Genomic DNA, 26,024 nt, shown 5'->3' with positions numbered 1-26,024 from the left:
CAGAATTACTGAACTCTGCACTGGCCTATTTGTGTTACACTTCAGTATTCCTACTTGAGGCCAGAGCTAAACAACATTAAAAAATTATATGGTTGGCCCTCGTAGGCTTATTAGAAGCCAGAGGAAACACAGTAACACCTTGCCTTTTGAGAGCTTTCCTCCATTCCCCCGAAATTTAAAATATAATACTTCCCAGACAACGAAAGTTTCAATTTGATATCTTTCTTATTTATTGCTTTGACTTTTTTTTTCCACTTTTCATCAGTCTCTGCTACTTCCTGCTTAGAATGCGTACATAAATTTTTCATTATATGTATTTCATCTTACTATTTTTACTTCAAAGTAATGATTTTTAGATACATCTTTTCTACTTCACTTTGTCACTTCTCTTTTTACCTAATCCTTCCTGTTATGTTTGAGGTGGCTGAGAGTTCCCGTGTGTTGCACCACTCCTGCTGCTCCTGGATGCTTATCATGTTCACAGAGCGCATGTAACTCATCTATATGCTCAGCCTGTGCTGTGACTAGGATGGACAGGCCAGCTGGGGCAGCCCTGACAACTTTGCACAAGGGCTCCCCTGGGTGGGGAGATAACTACTACATTTTTCAGACAGGATGTGGTGTAGAAATCAGCTAGGGCTAGAGACTGGGGTAAGGCTGGAAACATTTTACTGTGTATCTCACATAGTTGCACAGAAAAGCTGTGAAAATGAGTACAAAAGGAAACTGAAAGGTTGCAACAAACAAGAACTAGCAGCTCACTGCACTGTTTTATTAGGGTGGAAATCTTCAGCCAAGGGACTAGAACTAAACTGTGGAGCATACCCAAGGAGGTGGGCTGAAAAGAGAAGATGTAGTTTGATCATCTGATGTAAGAGATTGTTCAAGTTGTTTTTAGGGTGTTGTGCATGTGCACAACGTTAAATGGAAGCATTGAAAATTAGGTGTAAATCTACAAAATATGCAGCATTTAAATATAATTTATAATAGCAAAAGTGAAACATTTTCTTAAAGCTTACACTGTAACCTCTATTGTTCTTCACAAAGAATTTTGTAAACAGCAGAGAAGAACACATTCATTCAATACTGTCCACAGGATTAGACAATCACTTGTAGCATTATTTCTGTTATTCTCAGTAGCCTGTAAGCTAATAAGTTGTGCTTGAATATCCTGTCTTATTAATAAGCATATAGAAGGGCTTATATTTTTCTATTTTTTTAATGTAGCTGCTAATCTCTTTATATATTTGTGTAAATTTGGAATAAAATAGGTAACCAAGAATGGTTAAAAATGGGCACATATGAGAGATGTAAAAGTCATTAAAAGGTATGTTGAAAAATTTGTGTGGGACTACATTTTATCTCATACAAAACTGCAATGTTTTACTCTCTTTTAATTTTATGGTACCTTTATAATTCAGTTCTGCTTTACTGTCTAAGCTGATTAATGCACACTGAATTGAACTAAAGTTTCCAATATTTTTGCTAGAGCTACTTAGCTCCCTGCAACATTTCAGTGCTTTGGTTTTCACACATCAGCCTCCTCATTTACTCCATCCACAACCCTCCGTGTTTAAAAAATAATATATATATATATATATATAATTTCACTTAATTTTATCCACTTATCACCAAGGGGTAATCAACTGATACAGAGAACTAAAAAATAAAAATAAAAAAGGAAGCACGAGGTGTCAGCATACCTAGCTGCACAGGAGAAAACACTATTACCACAAGAGGGCACTAACCCCTGAGAAACTATCTATAATAGCAAGAGCGAGAAAATGGATGATTTCACTAGAAAGCACGTAGGAACTTACTAAAATGTCCTTATCTTAACATTGTCATTTAAGTGCCAGAACTGATGAAGTAGCCTCATCCCATCCCTACTGCATTCAATAATCCCTTGTATGAATGCACCTATCAGTGCACAACCGATCAGAATGAAATACTCATCTCCGCTCATCTATTTAGGAGCAGCTTAGTAAAATCAATGGAAGTATATCCACGGAGACACAACAAGAGCAAAGCATCACACCTCACACATAGTTAATGAACAGATTTTTTTGCGTATTAGGGTATCCTTATAAAGTCAGCAGCATGAAAGAGATGAATTCTCTCCACTCTCCAGTACACAACAATGTAATTTTTTCCTTGTGGTCTTTTTTGTGGTTTTGGTGGGTTATTTCAAGAAGGCTTTGATAGCAGCTGTAAACTGGGGAATCCAGTTATTGGAGTGCAACTGCAAAATGACAGAACTAAAACATGTGCTCGTGTGTGAAATGGGATACGGGCTTCTGTTAAAACACCAAAATACAGCTTTCTGTTCACATTACCTTGGTCTCTTGCAGCTCTTTCAAAACATTACTCATGCAAAGGACACCGAACTATTGTTCCTGTTTCATGCTTTCCTCCTCCGGGAGCAGTCAGCACCCTGCAGAGATGTGGCTGGGCTTAGCTGGGACCACACCCATGTAGTTTCCTTGCCCTAGGGTAGAGAACAAACCAGACAGTTGATTTTAGCTCTGCTATTGTAAATTTGCAGTAACTCAGCTCAAGGAAAAAGTAGATTGTAGTCTTCAGAGGTATCTGTTTGTTTAGGTATTGTAGGTGTTATTCTTGCCAGCGCCACTTAGTACAAACAGCTGACTAACTGAAAAGTGTGAAGTAAGAGAAAATGCAGTGAGTAACTAAGTACTTTTGCATACCATGTCAAACTTTCTTTAAGAACTGCTTACACCGGAACTGTTTATGGCAGCCTCTTACCATTACCATTTCCTGATGATTTTTAAGGTTGCAAGGCAGCATGCAAATAGAATTAGCTGTCTTCATATACAAATTCAAATGCCTGTTCCATCAGCAAGCACTGCTGTATTTCCTAGGTGCCTGACCCTGGAGTTTTCAGACAGCTGTGTTTAGCCTGAAGAACTGCATATGGTGCAAGGAGAGTCAGATATCAAACAGCCTCTGAGTAAAATGCAGGAAAAGTTTAGGGAACCCAGACTCAATCTCCAGACAGTAAAAATCTCCCTCAGGCTTCTCTGAGATCAGGGGCTACCACCTTCCTTTCTTTACTGTGGCAACTGTAACAGAAGAGTGTAAGGTACTTCCCTCATCATCTCTGTGTCCTGCTTTGCTCCTCAGCTGTTCACCATACCTAACACACACAGCCTACGGGTTGGTGGTGTGGCACTGCATTAGGAGAGGTCAAATCCCCTTCAGTCACAGTAACTGGTCTGTAAGCTCCAGCATTCCAGGCAAGTGTTGAAGCTTTAACTGATGTTATTGCCCGAGAAAGAGGTATCATGCTTCCGTTCTGGCAGCATTATTTTTTTTTTTTTTTAAAAAAAAAAAGCCTATGAAAGTTACAAGAGCAAGTGGTAACCGAATGGGGGTTTTGATTATTGCCATGTTGTCATGTTGCATTTGAGCACTTAACTTCCATCTGAGTTCAACTTTATCTTTCTAAACCTCTTTGATATCTGGCTCCACTGGTCTCTAGAAGATTAATTTCGTTCTAAATGACACTATTATTTATATTCTAAAGGGCTAATTTATAGATAAGAAAAGAAACTGGTTGGCTCTTCAACTTGAAAGCTTCCAAGATGTTTAATTGCTTGAAGAGGCAGAGGGAGGTGGCAACATTGGCTTCTGGGATGCATTCTGTGTGAACTGAAACCTTACAGCAAAGCAACCCTCCAGGGGTTGCAGACTGAAGAAACTGGGAAGCAGATACAATGCTTTACCTTTTCTTACTGTATCTGTTTCAAACATGGGTTTTCTTACTCTGTTTCAGATTTAAGCTCGTAGTCTGATGTGAGAACCTACTAAAACTGAATATATAAACTCCTACATTCTAAACAAAAGGAGTAGGCACAATACACATTTTAAATGGCTGAAAGTTACTGCACCTTCTGAGACTGTGACAGGGATATATAAGTGCATATAGAATCCTGAAAGCACATGGCATCTTAACAGCTTATAGATCCCCAAGTAGTAAAAACAAACAAAACAGTCTATATTACATTCCTTCATGGTGGGTAAATAATAGAGAACATTTTTTTTTTTTTCAAAGCATCTAACTGCTATACACAAAAGCTTTTTTTTTTTTTTATTTTTTTTTTTTTTTTTAAATCATGATTTAGGACCATATATTTCATCTATTGCTATTTAGGCTATACATTTCAAAGATGCTTGGGTGCCAAACGATTTATTCCTCTAACAGGACTCTCAAAAGCTAGGATCTCAGAATGAAAATTGTGCTCTTGAACAGATGATGGGGTACCTATCTAAGACAATAATGAAAACAGAGAGATCTTTAAAATCTGGCCCTCCAATCCTCCCAGTGTTCTGCACTTAAATAAGTTTGAAAATATGATGGCTTCTAAACCAGTTCCTTGCTTTTGAAAAAGCCTTTATAAAGGCTAAGAATATAAAATAAGGGCTACAAATTATCTGGTCTCCTTTAGTGCACACAGTTACAGATTACATTTTGCCGTTGAGCATCCTAAGCATAATCACTGCTAGCAATTTCTGGCAATGCACATTAACTACACCTGAAGTCTTCTACCATTTTTATTTTTTTGTTTTATATATACACATAATTAGAAACGGTGTTTGAACCCCAGACCACCAAAAGCAGAAAGACATTGGCATTAATGCTTGTCTTGATATTAAAGGAATAAAATAGTTCTGCCACTGTGTCATCCCCATTTCTGTCTCTGTGTTAACAGTACCTGTTGCTTGCAATGGGTCACAGAACTGACCCCCCCCCCCCCAAAAAAAAAAAAAGAAGAAGAAGAAAAAAAGGTCAGCTTAACAGGTTGACCTGGCTCACTCTCTTACGATCAGCAGTGAAAATGTAAGGTGAGAGTGAAAAACACCTGTGTCTTTTGTAGGAAGTTTGGTTCTAGATCACTTTGGTATACTCTGAAGCCCCTGAGTAAGACAATGGCTGCTTAAACTCAGAATACACAGGAAAGCTAAATGCAGGGTATTGCATGTACCTCCTGTGTGCCTGCTACAGACACAAGGCCTTTTGTATCTCCTGGGAGAGCAGATTTCTGTCCTGTCTCTGACATAAGGCACTGTGTAATTTACACAAATTCAGTGCTTCAAGAAACCATGAACCCAACCAATTACAGAGATCTGCAAACTCATCTTTGGAATACATATATAGCTTTAGATATGGTTGGCTTCGCTGCCGCACATGCTGGGTGGAGCTGGGAAGAGAAAGCATGCAATTAGAAGGCAAAACCTAGCCATGGCCACCGAAATTCTTTCTGTTTCTGGCTCTTTTTAAATGGTGGAACTCTAATTGCATCTTCTGCAGGCATAAAAGCATTTATCCTATATTTAAAGCTCTGATAAAATTAAGGGCTTAGAAAACACAGCTTTTAAATTGAACATTCTGGCCTAGTGAATTGTGTGCTGTTACAAGTTGTTTAAACACTTCTCACTTAGCATGCCATTTCTGTAGGCTTTGCTCCCAGTACCTTGCATCTTGAGATTAAAAAACAAACTAAACGTTTCAGACTTTGGAAAGCAACCAGATATGTTTTTAAGTCTTGCCCCTGACTAAAAATATACTTCTTGAAGCAGTAACGCCATACAGTAAAAATAAAGGCCTCACACCATACATAGACTGGAGTGCAGGCCCAGCACCTTAACTGAGAGACTTGCTTGACTTGATTAACTTCATGATTGAGAAATCCTCCATTAAACTGGTGTTGCATGCTAGTTGCCCAAGTAACAAAACCTTGTATGTTTGTTGCACAAAATTCTTATATTGTCAGTAAATGCCAAATAAACAGAAAAGTTAATTGGTAAAAAGGCCTCAAAATGTGACCTGAGGGAGTGCAAATGGATAAAAACTACGTGAAACCAGTGTACTGGACAAACAGCGCATCAGAAACTGCCCCTAGCTACTGAAGGAGTGAGAAGACGGGGCTGTTCGGGACATGAAAACGACAGCAGCCCCAGGGCAGCGCGCAGCAGCCGCCACTGGAGCCTTCTGTGGGGGCGTGAGGAGAGGCCTGGTTCAGCGCCCCTGAGGGAGGCCAAAGCAGGCTGGGCCAGACAGAGGGGCGAGGACCAAGCTGGCATTGCTTTTTTCTATTGATCCAACACCCAGAAGGAAAGGCTTCAATTTCGTCTGCCACCTTTCCATGCCCCATTTTCCCTTCCTCAGACTTTGTTCTTATTTCTGTCTCTCTCACCTTTGACTTTAAAGACCCAGGGACAGCTAGCCTAAACAACGCTTTTACTAGCACTGCTCTGAATCTGCAGTCAGGAACGCCGACAGCAATAGCGTTTAGTGCCTGACCCAGCAAAGGCAAGCAGCAGTGTGCTGTTCTGCCACCCCTGCGGCAGGACTAGGAGTGCCAGCCCATTTACCTGCAACGAGAAAAAATGAGAACCCCCTGAAGTGAATGTTGCTCCATCACACTTCAACTTTTCTCATAAGAGATCCGTTACGATAAAAGACCCAGAAACAAAGACATCCCTATTGCTTTATCTATATTGACAAATGACTATTTGTCTTTCCAAACGTGAGGGGAAGGCGCAGGGCGGCCTTCGAGAGCCAGCGGCTGAGGGGGGGGGGGGGGGGGGTTACACTGCGAGGTGCAGCTTGCCCGGCCCCCCCTTCCCCATCAGGGAGCCCCCGCCATGGAGCCCCGGCTTCCCCAGGCGGCGGCCGCCCCGCCCCGCGGGCAGTGCGCATGCATGGCCGCCCGCCCGCCCGCCCCCTGACTCACCCCGCTCGGCTCCCCACCGCTCCGCTCCGGGAGGCGGCCAGCGCCCGGCGCGGGCGAGCAGGGGCCGGGAGGAGCGCGGGGAAGGCGAGCCGCCATGAACCGCCTGGGCAGGAAGGCGAGCGAGACGCTCATCGAAATGGCCCCGTCTGCCGACGGTAGGTGCCCGCGGGGCGGGAGCGGCCGGCCCGAGGCTCCGTGCCCGCCGGGCTGGGCAGGGCAGGGCTGGGCCGGGCGGGTCGCAGCCGCCTGTCCCGTTCCGCTGCCGGGAGCCTGGCGCTGAGGGGCCGGGCCCGGCCGGGGCTCCCCGGCTGCGGCTGGGAGCGGGCGTGAGGCGAGAGCCGCGGCTCGGCCGGGCAGTGCCCGCCGCACCTGGCCGGCAGCTGAGGGGGCCCTGCGAGCCCGGCGCCGGGCTGCGAGTGCCGAGCGGGTGGGCAGCGCCCAGCCGAGGCTGGCGGTGCGGTAACGCAGGAACATCCTGAAAGCACACACGCCCCGAATAAACCCCATGACCCTTTGGCCTAGAAAAAGTTGTTGGGAGCCGTGCTTTGGCAGCAGCCGCGGAAGTGCAGCCCCCACAGAAGGGAACCACCACCTTTGGATCCGTGTCGGGCTTGGCAGCTGTCTCTTCTCCTTCATGAGCTTGATGACAGCGTTTGTTTTAGGAAAAAGTAAAACGTAGTTCCATTTTAAACATCTTAAGCAACAGTGTACGCTCGCAGGTTTCAAAATACTTGACTGATTTGTTTCAGACAGCTGGCAGCAAACGATGAGTGTGAAACTTGCCTAGAAGCAGCCAGTTGCGGTGAAAGCAGCGCTGATGCCCCAGCTGTGCCAGCCCAGCCCAGACTTGGCTCTCTCTCCTCGAGGAAGGCTCCTGAGCTGGCAGTCTGGCTGTGGAGCTGGAGCAGGCGGGGTATGGCAGCCTCCCGGCCTGCCAGCTGTTAATCCCAGCCCTGCATGAAGAGCCACGGCCCAGCAGTGCTCGACCTGGGCTGCTGTGCTAACTGGGGGCTGCTTGGCTGGTGGAGCTTGGGATGGAAAAATAGTTACAAAATGTGTGGTAACCGTGTAGGGAGTGATGTTGGAAGTCTGGTATGTAAACTGAATGCTGTAGCTCTCAGTTTTCCCATTAGCATCTTGTGGGGCTTTTTTGGTTTCTTTTTAGTCATAAACACTGAATATAAGGGGTTTCAGTGAACAAAGATGACTTACTAGCTTATACTGTCCAGTAGCACATAACTGTGCATCCAAAATCATGTACCAGTTCAATTCACTTTTTAATCAAACACTTTCCTAAAATGGAAAAAAAATCATATGGGCTAAGTGAGTAGACTTTTACAAGTTTGTTAATTGGTTGTCCAAATAAAAGTCTGGTTTAAAATAAATGAGGTCTTCCTTCAGTTATGGTCCACAAAAGCTATCAATATGTATATATTACCACTGGGACATCTCAAAGATCTAAACATATGCTTTTGCTCTGAAGGAGAAGGTGGCCTCTTACACAGGCTTTAAGCCATAGCTGCCTGATGTCTGCTCACATGGTGGGGTCTGGGGGAGTAAGTAGGAACAAGGCAGAAGAAAAAAAAAAAAAGAAGTGCTGTGTCTTTTCCTTAAAGACACATTAATATCTGGGTAGCACACGTGCATTTAGTTCTAGTTTACTACAACATTTCATTAAACTTGAATGCTCAAGAACAAGTCAGGGGAATGAAAAGCTACTTACCAGCAGCAGCAGCAAGTTGAGTGTACAGTCTGTGTCTGGAGTTCACATGCCAAATCTTCCACCTTGAAGGAAGTTTTCTGGCTTCCTGTTGAATTACACCAGTATGAGGTAATAACTTCCACTTTCAAGTGTGTGATTTTGCATTTTGTTGAAGCTGTGTGGCATCTACCTAAATATATAAAATAAAAATTTAGAAAAAGTAAAAAATAAGGAAAGTATCACAGGAAGTAGACCATAATATGTTGTTTGGAATATTTCTTTGTCTATGCTGTCGTTCAGCATTATTTTTCCTGCATGAGATGCTCACGCTACAGCATCTGTTGCCCCAAGACCGCAGATGTTCTGGAAGCCCGCAGTTGGCTTTGAGCTGTGCTGCCTTCATATGTGTGGTTCTACAAGAACATGGAACCTGTATGGGGACTCCAAACCAGGTGTCTCCTCTGCGAGGCAGAAAGATCATTCATGTCCCCCTTTAGTAGCAGGGGTGTGGGCCAAAGCCATGGCTCATCTTTCTAAGATTTACTTGACTGTTTTAAAAAGTAATGCTCACTGAGGTGGTTGGTCATCTTGCCTGTGTCCCCTCTGAGAAAGGTACCGAAAAACCAGGAGAAGCTGATGGCATGACTTCCAAAAAGTGCTTGTGACAGTGATAACTTCTAGTAATGCATCGCTATTTGGGACCAAGTGTTACTGTTGTTTAAAAACATGTTGCTTATTTAATTGGAATTATGATTTATACTAGTAATTTAAAAGCAAAACATTGTATGTTGTATGTTCACAACCACGTCTTTAATTACTGAGGAAATGCATGTAATAATTTCCAGTCCATTTGTAGAAACAGAGATGGGTTATCATGCTCCCACAGGACTAAAATGGAAGATGTATTAATACCAAAACTGTTTGAAAATGTATTTGCAGGTAATGAAATAAAAGCTCCAAGAAATTTGGGCGTAGTTCAGAATGTAACAGGCAGGTGAGGCAATACTCCATTAGCCCCACCAACCAACGTGTAGCTCCTAAATGGAATTTCTTTCCTGCCTGGGATGTGTCCCTGCAGGGGCACAGTTTAAATATGTGTTGGGTATCCAAAAGGTAAACCTCGTTTTAAAAGAAAACTACAGTTTGTGGTAGGCAAGTTTGCTTTTTGGAACAGATCCCCATGGCTTGCACAATGTTGCCTTGTATCTTAGTGCATGCAAGAAGATATTTTGCTGTAGTGCTTTTAATTGAAAACTGAAAACTTTAACCACTGTAGTGGAGTGGGGTTAAATAGGAATTTCACCCAGAGATTGTCAACTGGAAAAAACAAACGAACAAAAAAACTAGTTACAATGATTTGCCCTTGGACTGGTGAGTGAGACCTAAACACTTTCCTTTTAGTTCATGACCCTGCGTATGAGAGTAAAGTCACTTCTGTCAACTTTTTCTGACTGGCAAAGTGGAACAGCTCCAAAGGGAGCATTAAGTGCTCTCGCCTGCCTTCCTAACCCACTGGCAATTATGTGGGATGTTCAGGCCGCTTTTCTGAGAGCTGGGGCATACAGCTGAACTCTGTCAACTGAAAGAGAGTACTGAACTGGTTCTGCCATCTCAGGCCAATGCTGTTTAGCCTTTATATAAAACAGGGTCACTGCTTCACCTTTACAGGACTCATTGAAAGACAGGTTTCCAACGCCTAAGATTTTGCTTTCTGTCTTTCTCTTTTTAATAAAAAATAGGCTTTAGATCTGACTAAAATTCAAAATTATGAAAGTACATCTACAGTTGGAGACTTGCCAGTCTCTGCTGCTGGTCCATGAAATTTTATGATCCAAGTATGATATTGCACACCGGAAAGTTTTTGTAGGGAATTCTTAAGTTACTAAACAAAATTCAAAGTTAGTTTGCTTTTCCAACTTTTATTGTGCAGAGAAATGCAATCTGCCTGGCATTAGCCAGCACCTGTATGACCAGAGACCTTAGTTGAAATGCAGGGTTTTGTTGTTTGTACTTGCAAGAAGTCTGTACTCGACAGAAATGAGATAACTACCCTAAATTGGAAGAGCATCTCAACGGCTATGTACAAGTCATTAATAATTACTGAGACTCAAGGAAAAAACTAAGATAAGATGTAAGAGTTCCGCTGGACATTTAAAATTATGCTCTGTTGGCAGATACTTCATCCAAAAAAAAATGTTAGTATGTACTATCTGTATACTAATTAGTCTGCATGCACATGGAGGAGACGTACAGGTCACCTAATGCAAACATATTCCAGAAGTATTAGAAACATCTGGCACACAACACCCCTTGGCACCTTTTCATGTTATGTGGCAAGGTAGTAATGCAGTGAAATTTCCTATGGGTTGTTTTATTGTTATCTGGGGGTGGAACTGAAGAGCAGTATGATTGCAGGGGTTGTGCTTTGCTATCTAGCAGTACCTCTGTACTAGTAGTAGTTATGTTTGGGGGTAGTTTTTTCCAAAAGTGCATGTGTATAAATGCACCAAGGGGAATATGACATCTTTGTGTCGTATTGCTAGGGATGCTTCTTGCAATTATAGTTGCATAAAGGGTTTCGAGGTGTTAGCAATCTGCAGAAAGCTGAATGATATGTCAGGAGTTGTTTTTGAGGACTAATAATTCTTGGAGGGGTGGGGTTGACTCCGGACTGGGACTTGGCTACTTGGATTATACTGTAGACACGGACATTTTTCCTTTGTGAACCTCCTGCACAAACCTATGGCTGTTAACACGTGCTCCTTGCTTTAGCCAGATGCGTGCCAAGAAGATGTGTGCTAGCAGGCAAGTTGCTGGTGTAGGCCTGGAATAAGGCAGGGGTTTGGAATCAGTGCTGAGAACTGAGTGCCCTGTGCAGCTCTGCTGAGGAGCATTGTAAGCAGTTGTTACCTTTGGTAACGTAACCTAATACCATTCTGAATTCACCAATCTGGGCAGGGCGAGGGATGCAATGTAAATATCTGCTTAAGGGTATTTCTCCAGAACGGCTGAGAAAATAGCTTAATTCCGTACCTAAGTTAATTCAGTATTGTGGTAATCTGTAGAGGATTCAGAATCTATTTATATGTAGTTCGAATACATCCGAGGGTGAGCTGGGATTACTCTTTTCACACTGCATCAGGAGGGAACTGTGGAGGACAGTTCTGACTGTATCAGAAAATCCAGGCAAAACAAACAGGATGATGACCAGGAGAGCTAATAAAGTCCAAATGCATTTTTTGGGGAAGTGAGAGTATCTTAAGGTGAAGTGCAGATTTCTAACTGGAAATCCCACGTGACCTTACTTAGCCGGCTCCCAAGGGTAAATGTGAAATCTGAGGCCTTTGGCAAGGCAGCAGAATGCCAGCAAGCCGTGTGGGTAGGGCTCACGATGCAGACCTTTAATTTTCTGCACTAACCCTATATTAGAAAAGGCCCTGGGGTTTGTTATTCCAAAAGCTTTTCTTAATTATCAGGTAGGAAATCAGAGAGCCTATATTTGCCCAATTTATAGTGTGCTAGAAATATACCATGTCGACGAGTAATGTCAAACAGGTGTGGTTTTGAGGCCACTGGCAAGTTAGTTGTCTTGGCTTCCTTGGTCCTGTTCATTAGCTGCTGCTTATGTCAGAAACCCTAAGTGCCGGCAGCCCTGGTCTATTGCCCTGCTCATTTTGTTGGTTGGTGAGAAATGGAGTGGGGAAGCTGCCCAGTGTCTGAAATGAAGCGTCCGGGTCACAAGCAGTGAGGAATCCTGCCAGTGGACAGCAAGGCCTGGTTTGTCATGGAGTGCTTTTAACTTGCTTAGTAAATACTGACTGAGTAAATACAAGTCATGTATGTTCCTCACTTTTGCAAATCCAGTCTCCACTCAGTTTTCCCACTATTGCCCCATTTTGAGATCACTGTTGATGTCTTGCTTTTCTCTTACAGTCTCTACAGAAGATTTCTCATACAAGGATGGGAACGTAATGCCCGTCCGTAGAGCGAGCAGTGTGTTGGCCCCCCCACTGCTTCGAATGCTGAAAGAAATCAGAGATTGTGTTGCTTCACTATTAAATCAATGATTTCAGTGAAAGTCAGAGCAGTGCATTAATGAATAATGCTGTGAGATTTTAAAGGGGTCTCTGGGAACAGTAGGAAAGCAAATCTCTACATAGCACCTTTGGAGCACTTGCCACTCTGGGGCTATAATGAAAAGCAATAGGGCAGTTCCCCTCTCTTCCTCTTCCCTGGAGTGAGAGGGGCACACACCTGCCATTTCCATGTATGCACACAGCAGTTGCTCGAGCTGTTTGCCTGCTTCTACAGTCAGTGCTGATGAAAAATGGCCCTCAACATATAAATAGTCCAAGTGCAAACAGGCACGGCCACAGTCCTTCACGAGTTGCCAGGACTTTTGCAGGCTGGTATTTTACTACCCTGCTTTCCTAAGGTTTATTTGCCATCCTATCCCCATCACTTAAATGCACCTAAATGCTACCCAATGTAAAAATACCTCACTTTATCCAACTATCGCTCATCTGGCTTTTCTCTTTCAAATGCGTTTGAACCCGTTAATCACTTGACATGTGCCATTCTGCAAAATGATGGGTCCCAAAAGGTATAAATGCTACCTTGGGTGCTCACAGCACACTTGATGAACTCGCAGAGACAGGGCTTACAATACAGCAGTGGTTATTGCCCTAACCACATGAAAGTGTCATTCAAGTTCTGTGTTACAACATGATGCTTGTGGTTTTTTGCTAAAACGGATTTACACAACTTTTATTTTTTTAACCCAGTCCCTTCTAATCAAAAGGGGAGATTTAATGGTCTTTATAAAAGGAAGGCAGCTAGGAGTAAACTTGAGGTTCTGATTTAAAATAAACATTTACTATACGAGACATTAGAGGTAAGGACTGTATCTTTTCCAAATTATAACTGAGATTGTTATTGTTAGAATAGATTTTTCTCCCATATATTCATCTGTTTAAAATGCTGCTGTTTTTTTATTTTATTACTACCAGTGTGTTGATAAATACCCGTTCTGTGCAATCACTCATTAATAATAAAACAGATATTGTAAATTAATATGGCCATGAAGCAGGTAATAATTGAATGCATTTTTTTTCTTCCAAGGGGATAATGAAGTTCTTTTAATATGTTCCTAGTAAATTATCTTGGGTTTATGGAAAATCAAATGTTTTCATTGTTAAAGAATAGTTTTAAATTTTAAGGAGCAGCTCTGAGTGGGTATAAAGTACTTGAAGCATAACCTTGAGATTGAATCTTTGGCTCGGGACTGCAGTTGTTAATCTTCGGATGATGCCAGGTGAAGTAACAGTGTTTATTTAACTTGCTCAGGAGCCAGCAGACTAGGTGGGACCTCAGTTCCCCCAGGCAACGCAGTCATCGAGCTGGGGAGTCTAGCTGGGTCGTGCCATGATTCCCCTCCAGTGCGTGATCCCAGACAAGCAGGGCGCAGCGAGTCTTGCTTCACTGCACAGCTGGGCTGTGTCGTGTCAACAGGGTGGATTTGGTCAATATACGCATAAATTTAGTTAATAAGTTATTTTAAAGCCATGCTTTTCTGAGATATGGAAGCACTTAGAATAATCATTCTAAAGCTTATGTGGAATGAATGATGTTATTTTGGAGCAGTGTTCATCAGTATGCATTTTTGTTAGTGATTCATTGCTGAATCAGACTCCTTGAGAGTAGGAATCAGTCAGAGTAGGTCCTGGTCAACAATTACAGCACTAATCCCACGGCGATCTTGTGGAAGCACAGGACACAGTGCCATAAATAAGGTATTGATTTAGCAATATGTAATCATGTGTTTAAATTGATTCCTCTTGTCCCATCAGACAGGCAGGCATATTGAATAATGGCAGGGCTTTATTAAGACAGTATCTTCAGGATATCCAGAAATAAAATTTTCTTTCACTATTTGGTAAGGGTGAGTAATGTTTATTTTCCTTGGGGTCACTTTAAATTTTAGTTTTATAAAATCCATATTAGCAGTATAATCAAAGAGAATTTCCTGCTTCCTATCATACTGTCACAGAACAGTTAGGTCAGTCGAGCATGTGGTCCTCATCCATTCATCTGATCTTAGACTTGAAGTCATACTTGAACAGATTGCTTGTTTCTGTAATTTGTGGATACAGTGGTGCCTCTGAGAAACTAAGCGTGTCAGTGTCCAGACCAGTAAGGGTTTTTTGTCCTTCAGCATGGAATGAACAGACACGTTTTGAAGGACAGTTCTTTGATTCCTAAATACTAATCATATTAAACTACTTCATTTAACCAATAGGTTCAAATGCGGAATGAAATGGCTTTAATTATTTTCCCTAAAGTGCCGGGTTTGCCGTGTAGAGAAAAGGAAGTGATTCAGGCACTGTGAACAAACTTGGACTATTCCAGAATGACTCACCAGTTCATTACACCCCAAGCCATTTTTCATGCTTGTTATGGAAATAATAAGATTGCATTAGTAACGGTACTTTTCTCTGCGTGTGGAGCAGACTGCAGTTATCCTAACAGGTCAAATCAGTCATGGTTGGATTCTCCAGTCTATTCTCCAGTCTCCAGTTCTGAATGTTGATTTCTGTGAACTGTTTTGGTTTACTGTTGATCATCCAGGTCTGTAATTGACATAGACGTGGCCTGTAATTGTTCAGGGTGGCATACTGCAAGTTTATAAGTAGATTCCCTTGTGGTCAGGTATCGTTTAGGACAGTGTATGTTAATACTGCGAAATTACAGGCGAAAGAAGCTCACTCATTTCCAGCCATGTCCAGCTCCCAGGATGCATATGTTTAAGGAATTAGAAATAGCTGTGCACAGAATTGTAGGGCCGTTGGAGACCAAAAATAACATGGGGAAGGCAGCATTTCCTTCAGATATGACGTGCACGCCCATGAAAGGCCAGTAATCTGAATGAACACTGAAACTATTTTAATAGATCTTGATAATCCTAGCGTGGTTCTCTGATTAATTTTGAACAAAAAAAAAAAACTGTGAGGCCTGATCGCAATTCATACAAGTGAATTTTGAAGGGCTGTGTATGTTTAGCAGATGTTGTCATTCCTTTCAGTGTGCTGACAGTTTCAGATCTTTTTACATAAATTAGAGCATGGAGTGTCGAAGAACGAGGCAGTTCCCTTAAAGATGCTGGTTTTATTGTTTTTTTTTTTTTGTCAGTATATATCGTTCTACTCCACCCTTAGATAGGAGGATACAATTTCTTGAATGTGTTTTAAAGGCATTTTCTTGGTCAGGGGCAACTGTTAATGTCCTTCCTCCCTGCTGCCGATATGGGGAAGTGACATCCTTGCTTCTGTTGCTCAATGAAGTGCCTGGACAAAAGGGCAAATGCGGAGGTTTCAAGAGGAGCCTGCTGTGTGCTTTCTACCTAGGTCATGGGCCTTCTTCACTGCTTGTTCATTTGTTTGGTATTGGGCCCTTATTGTAAAGGGTGGAGGAGATGTATTAAATGGATTCATGTTAGAAGTGGATTGTCCGTAAAAAGGCTTTTGGTTCTTACTGAAGTGTTTTTTCCTTTTAAAGATGACATTGCGGTTCTCACCAAGTTCAAGCTGTTGCAGTCAGAAGGTATTGTACTAGCCAGCGTCCCGCCTTCCTTCCTTTTGTCTGTGCCCTCCATTGCTTTTTTCATTTTTAAAATTCCAGGAGCCTCTTGGAAATCAGACTTCAGTGTATTTGAATCACTGATTTCACACACAGGCCTTTTTTTTTTTTTTTTTTTTTCAGTGGGATTTACAAGTTGGTTTTTACTTACTGTCTTGGCTAAACGCTAGCCTGGCATCTGCATTCGTAGTGCTTGTTGCAGTTCTGGGTTGCGGCTCCCTTACACCTTCCTACATGACATGGACATGCATTTTCTTGTACTGCTGTCTAGGAACATGCTTATATGTTGTTCAAGGAGCAAGCATTTAAGTATGTCGTATTTCTCGGCTTATGTTTTGCATTCTCTTTCTGCCTTCTTGTGTGCTGCACCTGTGTTAATTCAGTTTTATTCCCCTGGATTAGAGCTACCAAGAGGATTTCTTCTCACACATTTATTAGCTGTGCTACTAGAAGAGCATTTCCCAAGAAGGCTCATAATCACGCTTGTTCCCATGGTTCAGTTTTCACAGCTACAGAAATCATAATCCAGAAAATACAACCGCCAAAGTTGCGGAGTCAGTTCAAGCCCTCTCAGCATCACTGGCAAATTGAACGCCACTGCTCCAGGGATGAGGTGCCAGGCTGCTACTGCCACGGAAAGTTGCACGCTGAAACCCTTGGGCCATCTGCCTCTGGACCCTGGGCTTGCTACCTTCAGCCAAAGCTGCAGCAGCCAACCTGCTTTCCTGTGGGATGGGCAAAGCAGCCATTGGAGTGCCATGGTGGTGCTGCCTTTCTCTTGTTTCAGCTGTTCTAGGCAGCTGCCAAGTTTGCGTATGCTTACAGCCAGCCCTGTATCAAGGTAGAGCCTCTCTAGGAATACCCATGCAGAAATAGTTTCTCAAGCAATTTATTCTGGATATTTGATATTGGCTGTCTTTTGAGTAAAGGCTGTGGAATTCTTACTGTGATATTCTCCCGTTTTGTGCCTTGTGGCTCTCTTGTGTTGAGTGTTTGTGCTGTTTGCTGTTTGGGAGGTGACCTGAGTTCAGTTCTGTGCTGAAGCTGTTCCTTAATGCCTTTTCTGCATTTGATGTTGTCTTGGAGCATAGTCCCGTTAGCATTTATGATAAATTTGGGTAGGAAAAATGAGCCTAAATTAGTTACTTCCACATGATTTAATGTTGGTCTCCACGCTTCTGTCAGCATATACAAACACCTTTCTCCAGGTGTGTAAATAAAACTTATATTTTCAAACTACGAGATACCTACAGATGCAGATTGTGCAGGCATGTTTTCCATTAATGAAATAGCATGCAACAACTGTAGGTTTCGTGGAACGAAGATGTTTCTGCTGATAAGTATCATTACGTACCAATGCCCAGTTCCTCATCACATCAGATACATGATTCGAAGTATAAAGACCATTATTTCTAAGCAAGCTTCGATACAGTTTGAGAGCATTTTTTTCCCTTTATCTCTGTAGTTTGTTAAAAACTTTTGAAGAACTGATTTTTGTGCTGCATAGTTGTGATTTTTGACAGGAACTATTGCAGCCTCTTTTTTGTTGTTTTTAAAAAACAAAAACAACAAAAAAGGCTCCTGTTTGTAGGAATAAAGTAACTGTAGTTGTCTGAAAGTGCTCTGGTCTAAGCTGTGATATTCTGTCCAGTCCGAGCTATGCCCATTGATGGTTCCTTGCAGTTTGACGGGCAGAGAGAGGAGCATGACAAATCCTCTTCTTGAAGAAAGAGGCACCTTTATTAGATTCCTGCTGTAGGCTGTGATGAGCTGTTTACAAAACCACTTATCCTTTTCCATTGGTGGGGGAGTTATTTAAATGACTGCTCTGTCTGATCAGCAAAGAGATGGTTGTGTACAGAATCTGCTTAGAGCAGGAGCTGAGCTTATGGGCTCAGAATTGCTCTCCAGAGGAAACTGTTGACAGAGGAGGTTCAGAGCCACAGACCCAGCCAACCTCTCAATATGATTTAGGTATTTAAAGATGCTCAGTGTAATTTCCCTTACGATGTTAACATTTAAGTAGTAGTCTCCCTGGCAGACTGACTTTTCTGTGGGAAAGGCGGAGCTCAATGCTGTTGTTAAAATTAAGGAACTTTTTAAACAAGCTTTGGTAACTTAAGTTGATATTCTTGATTCTGTCATCATATCTCCATTATGTGGGAATCTTTAATCATGAGCTTTACCATCATACCATTAGTCCCTTAGAAGCAAAACCAATTTGAATTTCTAGCAAACAACCCCAGAGATAACAGAACTTTGAGAAACAAGACAGGAAAGCTCCAGGTGTTGGACCTTCATTAGGCAGTAACTCATAGGACATTTGAGGCAAGAAAGAATTTTATCCTCTCAAATACGCAATTCAGATGGATTTTGCTTCTCACAGTTAGCACTGTTTATGTGACTGTGAGGTTACAGCCAGCTGGTACAGGCTGAGTGTCTTGTGTCTCAGGGTGTTCTTTTTCCCTTCAAAAATAATTTCTGAAGGCTTTATGTAGCTGAATATCACTTTCCAGTTGTTGCTTTTGCTTGTTCATAGCTCTGTGCCTTCAAGCTTCTCTTCACTTTCAAATGCAAGGGTATTTTAAAAGGCATGTATTTATATGAATGTTTCTTTGAATATTTTTTAGGGGAAGAAAGCAATGGACCTTTATGTGAAACGCTTTCAACTGCAGGATCAGAGGTTCCAAGCAGCTCAGAGGTAAGGTACAGTACAGATAGCATTAATACTCTGCTGGTAAAAAGAAAGAGGAACAGTATTGTGAAAGATGAAATTAGCTTTGGAAAATAGTACTGCTGTTAGATTCTCTCATGTCCATTTTTATCTGTGCATGTTTTTTTCTTTCTCCAGTGTTTTCAAGGAGCAAAAGCAAACAAGTAATGCTGCTACTCACTGAGTCTTGTGAGAGACTACAACACAACACAACTGGCAGTAGTGGAATAGTATGGGGTTAAAAGTGTTCCCAGTGTCAAGTCTTAGAAGAATCACATATCACAGTGTTTTGGTAGTTGGAAAAGCATAATCCTCTTCCACAACCCCAACACTTGGTTTCATACTACGTGCTATGCTACTAGGAAATCAAGGCACTCTTACACTCCTGTGCTCTAGGTACTTTTTAAGTAATGTAGCTGTTTATGAGAAAGCCAATTAAATTCTGAGTTATAAGATACCTCTTCCTTGCAGATGTGCAATCCAAAAAGCATCAGTTACTTGCTTTTCACAGTACATCAATGCTTAATGCGTGCAGTACGCAGCATCTTACATAACAGGTGTACAGGTGCTCTTCAGTTAAGAAATGGATCGAAGAAGAATATTGAAAATACATGATCTCGAAATTAGTGTTTTAATTTCTGTTGTCTGGTTTCTTCTTTGTTACTGTATGTTTAAGGAACGTATGAAGACTTTTAGCTAAGAATAGAAATAGCTGCTCTGTTGAAATATGGTGTCGTATGTTGGCTGAAAGCATTCCCCAGAAATGATACTGTTGAATTGAGTGTTGACAAAACATAGTTCTTTTGAAGTTTGAAAGCATAAAACATTTCCTCATCTACCTTTAGGAGTCAAATTCAGAGATGATCCCTGTCAAGGCAAAACTCCAAGTTCTTCTTACATTACACAGATGTTTGTCTTGCTAGCACATGCAACCCGATCATCCAAATGCTTTTATAAATCTACCAAGTTCCATCTTAAAGACTGTTAGCCTGTTCAGTCTGGTACCTCTCCATCTGTTGTGTGATGGGCATCTTTTTCTCCCAGAAAGGTTTTGAGCAGACAATATCAATTATTTTACTGAACCCAGGCTGGCTCCATCTCAGGTTACAGCGTATGAATCATCATACCATGATAGGCAGCATGGAGCTGAATCTGGGTTCGTGTTGAGGGTCACTGTTTAGATGAAGATGACATATTTCACCAGGGCCTGAAAGAATTCACTTCATGACTTAGGATGTGGGAAAAGACAGGAATCATGGGAGGAAGGGTGTGAGAAGTATTATGTGAAGGGCCTGAGATTGGAACCTTTTTGAAAGGTGGAACGTTTATGATTCATAGGAAAGGAGGCTTTGGTCTTCAGGCTTTTCTTGTCCAGGAGGTAGTCTCCATATTAAAAATTGGTCTGTTTATTTTCTCAGAATCTCCTGTTGGTAAATTCATGCTGCATTTGTCTCTTTTTTCTTCCTTACATAATTATTTTTCTTAATTTGTTCTTAAGTATCACAAAGAAATGCCCTAGCATCTCAGTAGTTGACTTTAACTTTCTTCCACTCTCTCCTTCTAAGAGGAGACAGCATACTTGGCTTTAGATAGTTTGTTTCTTCAGGTCAGCTGGTCATCTGACGCTTGCTTACATGTAAATTAACACTTTCTCTGTGCTCTGCATCATCCTACCCCACGTCCCCTAACACAGTCTCATTTACTAAACTTTTGCTTTCTATGCACTAACGTGGCATAAAGTTACACAGTTCCTTTTAATCTTCTTGCCCAATTTCATGCTCTTATCTGCCATGACAGGCTTGGTTCTTGATGATTAATGTCCTACATATCCAGGTGAAGTCTATCCTTAAAGTGTTTCCATGAATTGATTCCAACAGTAAGATAGCTTTATTTTTTTTTTTCTTATAATGCTAATCCTTTATCTTGATATGTCATCTCAACTTCACTTTTCTTCGCTACAGATTGGAAGAATTTCCTTTCCCTCAGTTTGTTGATAGCCTGTCTTTGTCATCCTTAATGCATTCCTGTAGGAGTTGAGTAGGGTCATCAATCCTGGCCTGTGAGGAAACCCATGCTGTCTCCTCTTTCCGCTTTGTGCTCCCTTTGAGCTCAGGTGGATGTGCTCTGTTCTTGTTTTGGCCAATAGTGCCTTTCTCTATTTTATAAATTTACTCTGGTGACAGATGGGTAAATGTCTTGTTACTTAACCATGGACTTTTTTTATATTCCTGCAACTTAAAGCCTTAAAAGGATTTAATTCCAGTGATTTTAAAATGGAAATGGAATTGACTCATAAAAAGACTAATGGAAAAGATGTACCTGAAATTACATTCTGGTCATAGCTAAAGTATGCTTGCATTGTCTTTTCTTTTGGAAGAGAAAAAGTACAACTTGAAATAACAGTATACTTTTGCTCAGCAGTTGGAAGAAAGAGCTAAGGCCTTGATGTTGGCTTAGCAGTGGAGAGGGCAAAAAGATATCTACCTTCAAATATGGAAATGAGAAAACATCCATAGTTCAGTGGCATATTTTTATCTTTTGCAATTTGTACAGTAAAGTGATCTGTACATAAGGAACTATGCAAGTAAAATTTTAAAAGGGGGAAAACAGTCTGTCATGAAACCTGCCAACGCACATAGAAAAGTCAGATGAAGTTTAGGACTCAAAAAGTAGTCATATCTCCAGTCAGCAATGCTTTTGGTCCTTCCTCATAACTTTGCATTTGTGCTTTAATCTGCTTCCCTAATTTTACTGCATGGTCGTTGTTTTTTTTTCCCTCATCTGCTTCTTGAGTCTCATTTTTCTTCTTTGCTCAATCTCCCACGAGGCCAAAAGAAGCAGGAGCACTTAAAGTTCAACAGTCTTCCATATTAGAAGCTACACAGCATGAATCGTTCCTAGATGCTTGATCATGACAGGAGGCAAGGAGATTTCAGCAGACTGCAGAGGGGAAAAAAGGGACATGATAGGGATGTTTTCATGTAGACACTGCAAAGGAGACTGCTTCCAATTATGTCATTGTGAAATCAGTAATTCAGACAACCACTCCTGTTAGGGATAGATGACTGTCCTAATTGAATCTCAAAGTAGAATTTACAGAATTAGTCTTTATAGAGTTCCTGTTCCAAGAAATAAATGCCTCTGATAGTCCTTTCACACAAATTGGCAAATGAATGAAATAAAAAAACTCAGAATCTGTTTTTCCTCTGTACTTTATGAAGATAGAGAGAAAGAGAGTATACTATGGGACAATTCTGTTTAATAGCATGTTTTGTGGGAGATTGAATCACAAGATAGTTTGTAGTTTATTGACATCTGTAAGAGGCATTCATTCACTGAAGATTATTTGTCTGCTGTTCCATCTCCCTGGTGTAAAGTCACTTAAAATACGTGCAGTGTATGCACATGGACCCTGAGTTCCTCGCCCTCGCAGCTGGTTGCGCTACTTTCCATGAAGCTGTAGAGCTGTGCCCCAGTCTGGCTGTAAGAAGTTAGAAATCCTTTTTTTCACAGCTATATATTAAGTTTTCACCTTTTCTGTTAATTTCACACCAACAAAATGTTCACTAAAAATTCTGTTAAACAGTATTTTCCATATTGTAAGTTGATCATGACAAGACCTGAGAACAAGCAGCTGTTATTTAAACCAGGTTGTTAGCAGAAGTAATTTGGCATAACTCCATCAAATGTATTAAAGGGATGTATTTTACCAAGATTTTTTTTTTTTTTTTTTGAGAGCAGCAGGTGCTACTGTACCTTCACTAGTCGATTCCAAATGAGTTGATTTTTTTTCTGGAAAAATCCCACCATCGTATCGTACATTACTGTCATTCTTGTTCATTTTTCAATGCAGACCAGTGGATTTTTGAGTAGAAAGAAAAAAGAAGCACTGTTATTAGTATTGTGGAAACAGACCAAATCGGTTTCCAAGTCTAGTTGGACATATGAAAAGTCTTCTTTCAAGTGTAACTACAAAACATAGAGGAATATCTGAGAGAGAATATGCTAAAGCTTTCTGAGAGAGGATTGCAAAGTCTGGAGGACCAGCTGAACACTGCTACCACCAGTGGCAAAGTGTTTTACTTACTGGCTTTCATCCGAACGAAGTCGGACTATTTGAGTATTTCTGAAAGCACTGCTTAGCTCTTGTTCTCAGGGCTATGTTTTATCACAGTAGAAGCCCTGTTGTACAGTACATAAACGTTGGCATATAACAGAAAAGTGGTCTCTCTACACCAATTTGAATGTGTAAGAAAAGGTATGCTGACTGTCAGCAATTTTGAAACACTTAACCCCCGTGACTGGAGTTGATTCATTTCAGACAATTGTACTGACAGCAAGATTAGTTCCCTGGTTTAACAGAAAAGCACTTGACAAAATGCATAGGAACATACAAAGGGTTTTTAGCTATACTCTTCCAGCTCTATGTTGGCATTTCAGTTTACCAAGATTTATCCTTGAGTAAAGCAGTGTGGGCAGCTTAGGGCCAGTGGATGGCTAAAGCCCGCACGTGCATCTAATCCCACACAAGGTGGGAAGCTGTGAGTGGAGGATGTACAGGAAGGGGGAGATGGAAGAAAAGCAGAAGGATGGGTGCTGGCTTGGACAGGGGCAGGTTGAGAGTCTTGGGGGAGCACCGAAAAGCACAGCTGCACCTCTGATTTGTACAGTACGTTACATGGCAGGTGTTTCTAGAACATAACTGCATGAAACTCCCCCATTAGGTGTCCCAGCTTTCATTTCTCCACAAATCATGCAGGTTTTTGCAGTAGCATCAGTGACATGAGGGTGGGATTTCTAAACCCAGATCTTACTATCTTAGGGTCAGCATAGAGTGGGGCCTGTTGTGTTAGTGCTGCTTCTCATGTGAATTCCATGGCAAACAAAATAAAAAATTAAAAATTGATCTTCCTGATTGAGTTTTGAAAAAGCTATTTTTATTTTGTTTAGATGAGCAAATACACAGGTGGCATCATTAATGAAGAATGGAAAGATGTGTATTTGCATTACTTGAAATGTAGAATTTTCATTAAAAAAAAATGTGATCATATTTAACTTGTAATTTCAAAAAAAAACATGGTACTTAGTGAAAATTGGATTTGGGGAAATGTGCTTTTTGAAATACCACTCACACCTGATAAATGATGATGCAATGAAGAAACAAAGGTTGCATTCTGCTTCTGTGGAAAGCTAGTTTCATTCCCTAGCAAACTGTTACACTTTCACAACACAGTCCTTCTTTTCCTTTGCACCATTTATACCTGTCTGTTGTGATTTTTTTCAGAAGCAAATCAAAAGATCAGTGTGAGGACTTACTGACTAACAGAATCAGACACTGCAAACCAATATTCTTTCCAGTAGTGAAGCCTGATCTCAAAATCCCAGATAGCAGATAGCTCGTGGACATGTCTTTGTAGGATAACTGCTTTGTCAAGTCCTCTGTGGTGCTGGCAGTCCCATCACCCAACCCACGTGTGCGGTGTGGCCAGGGGATGTGGCAGCACCCTGAAGGCCCCTGGGCAGGGAAAAAAGGAATACACGGGTCTGGTACAAAGCAAGTCGGGGGGGCTTGCCTGGCTGTGTATCAGAAAAGGAAGCTGGAAGTCTTTGCAAGGCTCACTAGGAATAACCAATGCAGTTACTGATACATATTTGCCTTGTCTACCCTATGAGATTCATTATTTGTCTACTTGTATCCATTTTTGTTCAGTGTGTGCATGGTGTATAGCCTGTGTTGAAAAATAAGTAGGCATCGTATTTGTTCTGAATGCAATCGCGTAAGTCTGTTGTGTACATTTTGTCTGATACTCAAATAAGACGTATTGCTAGAAGTTGTTATTTATCAGTTTGTGACATGCGGTCTGTGCCAAATAGTTCATGGACTTGAATTTTTATGATGGAAATGACGAGGAATACTGTATAGCTTTTATTAATTCTTAATGTTTTAAAATCAGTTCTGGCCACGTAAAAGTCAAAGGCAGTAGGCTAGCGGCCCAGTTGATCTGAGGAAGTAGAGAGCTGCTTAAACGTTGAACAACTGGACTGAAAATCCAGCTTTCACACGGAATAGCTTTGCAGCAACTTAAACCTGAAGCTACACAGTTTTTCCTGAAATAGCCTTTTATTTTAAAGCATCCTTTGCATCATTGCTAACAACGTTATGTTTTTCCCGTGATGCCACTGGCAGGGTCTAAGCAGCACTGAGACTACTTTACTCATCCCTGATCATCAAGTGGTAAGCAGTAAGAAACATTCATGCTTCCTTGCATGAATTTGTGTGGCGTCTTCTATTACCATATGCCAAGAAGTCCCTCACTAAAAAATTTTCCAGTTTCCAGGAAGCCATCCTTTGAAAAACAATTGCTTTCCTAGCATATGAAAATGAATGGGGCTTTTGAGTCTATTCCTAGGCAATGGCTCCATGGGCGCATAATGTGATGGCTTAATTGAGAAATTCAAGGTAATTGAAAGGCTTCAAATGGTGAATAAGAGACAAAATTGAAAAGTTAATTATTGGTGGAGAAAACTGGAAAGTTTGCTTTTTTTGACTGTTGTTTTGGGTTTATGGGATGTAGGGTGTTCTGACTACGGTGTGACTAACAATGGGAGATCCCTTTTTATGATGATAATCTGCAGGGCTTTGAGTCAGCATGATACTTGAAAGTGTTTTAACCAATCCTGGCATCATTTGAAATGTTGCATATTTTTCTTATTGTAGTAAAAATAATAAGGAAAGGCCCAAAATATCCTTTTACTGCCATTTTAAGATATTATAATTGTGGTAATTATGAAATATATCAGAAAACTTGAAATCTCCATTATTTTATGGAGGAAAAAAAATATTAACTCATTTAACATAACTGGAGAAGTACATGCTGAGGTGTATTCAGATTGCTTGCTTACATTGGGTTCTGGTGTCTTACATTAACACATGCTCTCTTGGCATCCTTTTTATTTTTCCTTTGTTCTGTTCTTGTTTAATTCGTTCTTTTGTCCAGAAAGGCTTTTACTGCATATTCAGATTTCAGTGTAAACATCTTGGGTGTCTTTATCTGCTTTGAAATGCGTGTTTTCAAGCATTCAGGTTTTATTGTAGCTCAAAATTGAAAGACAAGTTTGCCAAAGGTGCAAAAATAGCTCCCTGAAGTAGGTGGGGCTTCTTTGGCTTCTTTTGGTGGCAAAGGTTATGGTTTTGAATGCAGCTGTGTAGCCTGCA

At 41.2% G+C, this 26,024-nt stretch overlaps 1 protein-coding gene and 2 long non-coding RNA genes across 17 annotated transcripts in view; 1 reads left to right on the top strand and 2 right to left on the bottom strand.

The window, feature by feature from the left end:
• Window positions 1–2,486, bottom strand: part of LOC118168588 — an 80,511-nt gene extending 78,025 nt beyond the window's left edge. The window contains exon 1 of the long non-coding RNA XR_004751662.1: window positions 2,337–2,486. This is a non-coding gene — a long non-coding RNA (uncharacterized LOC118168588). The remainder of the gene's footprint in view (window positions 1–2,336) is intronic.
• Window positions 2,487–6,731: 4,245 nt separating this feature from the next.
• Window positions 6,732–26,024, top strand: part of ANO5 (anoctamin 5) — a 54,373-nt gene continuing 35,080 nt past the window's right edge. For 4 of the 15 annotated variants that reach the window (XM_035329081.1, XM_035329077.1, XM_035329085.1 and 1 more), the window contains exons 1-4: window positions 6,733–6,913; window positions 16,015–16,059; window positions 18,726–18,796; window positions 24,996–25,043. In XM_035329081.1, coding sequence (XP_035184972.1) covers window positions 6,853–6,913; window positions 16,015–16,059; window positions 18,726–18,796; window positions 24,996–25,043 — 225 coding nt within the window. In that variant the 5' untranslated portion in view covers window positions 6,733–6,852. Of the gene's footprint in view, window positions 6,914–16,014; window positions 16,060–18,725; window positions 18,797–24,992; window positions 25,044–26,024 lie in introns of all 15 variants that reach the window. The other 11 variants (XM_035329087.1, XM_035329083.1, XM_035329080.1 and 8 more) reach the window with 6 other exon arrangements.
• The window catches only part of LOC118168589, a 202,658-nt gene continuing 185,122 nt past the window's right edge, over window positions 8,489–26,024 (bottom strand). The window contains exon 5 of the long non-coding RNA XR_004751663.1: window positions 8,489–8,650. This is a non-coding gene — a long non-coding RNA (uncharacterized LOC118168589). The remainder of the gene's footprint in view (window positions 8,651–26,024) is intronic.

This window comes from Oxyura jamaicensis, chromosome 5 (genome assembly GCF_011077185.1).
Source record: "Oxyura jamaicensis isolate SHBP4307 breed ruddy duck chromosome 5, BPBGC_Ojam_1.0, whole genome shotgun sequence".
NCBI lineage: Eukaryota > Metazoa > Chordata > Aves > Anseriformes > Anatidae > Oxyura > Oxyura jamaicensis.
The sequence above is the reverse complement of the archived record's forward strand: the minus strand, read 5'-3'. Positions and strand labels throughout refer to the sequence as shown.